General features: G+C 46.0%; 1 protein-coding gene across 1 annotated transcript in view; it reads left to right on the forward strand.

The window, feature by feature from the left end:
• Nucleotides 1–618: 618 nt before the first annotated feature.
• The window catches only part of ppp2r2ba (protein phosphatase 2, regulatory subunit B, beta a), a 19,456-nt gene continuing 17,787 nt past the window's right edge, over nt 619–2,287 (forward strand). Inside the window, exon 1 of the mRNA XM_067247356.1 lies at nt 619–746. Coding sequence (XP_067103457.1) covers nt 677–746 — 70 coding nt within the window. The 5' untranslated portion in view covers nt 619–676. The remainder of the gene's footprint in view (nt 747–2,287) is intronic.

Below are 2,287 nucleotides of genomic sequence, written 5' to 3' on the forward strand. Positions count from 1 at the left end.
AACGGTGCTTGCCACTGAAGTCATAAGCCGGCTAGTGCAGAGGAAAGGAGATAGTTTGCCAGAGCGAAAGACAGCAGAAGTCGATGTGCCAACGCACCGAGCCGCGAGGAGTGGCATGGAAAAACTGGATTGATCGAAGCAGGCTTGTTGACGCATAATCCCGCCCCGCGCTGTTCACTTCGGGAGGGGGAAATCCAGTTTGCCTGAACTCAAATCCTCCGAAAGAGATTTACCGAGGTCTGCTTGCTCGCACTCTCAGTTGCATACCGGTACCCTGCTCAGAGTTCTTCGTTTGGATTGCATTCGTTCACCGTCTGGATGTCAGTCGTAACTGTCGGCCTATTTTGATATTGGGATTTTTTTGAGTCTCTTAACCACAAAATAAACAAGTAATTTCGTATACATTTGTTATATCGTTATAGACTATTCATTACAGGCTATAGCAACACTAGTGAAATCAGCGCTGTCATTGCGTAGCCTAAGTGTAGTCTGTTTGATGCGCGGTGAGGTGCGGACAAGACCTGCCAATATAAACATTTGATCATTCTGTTGAATCTACCGGAGAATTGGAGACATGACAAACCCCCCGCTGGTCTCGCAGCCCGCCTGCTGACGGTAACGGGCATGATGGAAGTAGGTCTATCGGTCTCAGGATCCCGAACTAACCGATTTATCAATGGAGGAGGAGAGTGACGCCCGGAAAATCAACAACAGCTTTCTACGCGACCATAACTATGCAACCGAAGGTATTTCACGTTAAATATTATTTTTGATGCACATTTAGGACAGATCCACGTCAAGGAAGGGAAGCGGCAATTCAAGCATGGTGATTGATTCCAAAAAATACTTGACGACTGATCATTATGGTAATTGTAGGCATCATAGCTCATCAAGTTATTTAGGTGGATCAGTTAGGATTTAGGGGAGGGGAGATTTAAAATATAATCTCAGCAAATGGATAAAGTAGCCTTGGCTACACCCAGATCAATTTTGCTTTATTAAAATGGTCTGTTGATTCAATTTAAGAAAATAATCAGCAAATATGACGGTTTTTCATCCCATCCCATTATATTGCCTGAACCCAGTAGTACCTATAGAGATGAGTAGAATTCCAAGGACATAGGGGAGATTAAACGTTGCAATGAAACCTGAGACAGCCTTGTGTCAGCATCAGAACCAGTCACAGCAAGGCCTCTCTGTCTCTTTCGCTTTCTCTATTTATTTATTTATTTATTATATTTATATCTATCAGTCTACCTCTACAGTATTTCTCCTTTCTTTCTTTCTTTCTTTCTTTCTTTCTTTCTTTCTTTCTTTCTTTCTTTCTTTCTTTCTTTCTTTCTTTCTTTCTTTCTTTCTTTCTTTCCATCTCCCTCCCTCTCTCTCTCTTGCTCACACACTCACACGTACGCACTCGCACGCACGCACGCAAGCACACACACACACACACACACTTCTAAAGATTCTATAGCCAGGGAAGAAAGGAGAGCCAGCAGGCCTGGCTCCTGCAGGTGTTAAGGGCCATTAGGACATTCTGATCCGGCTTGATTGGATATCCAGGAGCAGGACTCACAGGATGTGTGTCGTCCTGCCAGAGCTCCCTCATTAGCCCACATGTACTGGGTGGGATGTTCAGTGTATATGCTAACCCACTCTCCTACTAGCCTGGCTTTCATCAGATCATTGATCTGCATCAGGATTTACAGATATCATTAAGCCTGTCGTTAGACCGTTTCTCATTAGGATGTTCATCCCCCATCACTGATCATGTCCATTGATTAAGCCTGCTGGCGGGGCACGCATTCTGCCCCATTGACCACTGGAATGGGTCCACCTGGAACATGAATACATTTTATGAGGGCTCTCTGAAAGCTTTCTTTGCTATTTAAATGTCCCCATGAAGCTGTTCTTCTACGAGATCAGTTCATCCACATGTGTGGGTGAGGTGTACCCGGTCAGTACTTCTATACAGCGTTCACCAGAGGGGAGCATCATCAGGTTGTGGGGTCGGCAGTGGAGCTCTGTCACCCAGAGGGATGGATGGCTTCTTTTGGTGGAGACGTTCCAAACAGCACGGTTAGAAGTTGCTAGGAAGGGTCTTTGAGAGCCCTTTTCTGTTTCTGCGGCGACGTCTAGAGCTCTCTATTGCTGGATGTTTGCAGTGTTGGTTCAAGGGGAGGTGGGTGTAGGGGGGGGGGGGGGGGGGTTGGAGTGAAGATGCAGGACAGTTGGAAGGTGGTTAGAGGACCGCAAGGTGGATCAATGTCACCCATCCCTACATCAGAAC

This window comes from Osmerus mordax, chromosome 12, assembly GCF_038355195.1.
Source record: "Osmerus mordax isolate fOsmMor3 chromosome 12, fOsmMor3.pri, whole genome shotgun sequence".
NCBI classification, from domain to species: Eukaryota; Metazoa; Chordata; class Actinopteri; order Osmeriformes; family Osmeridae; genus Osmerus; species Osmerus mordax.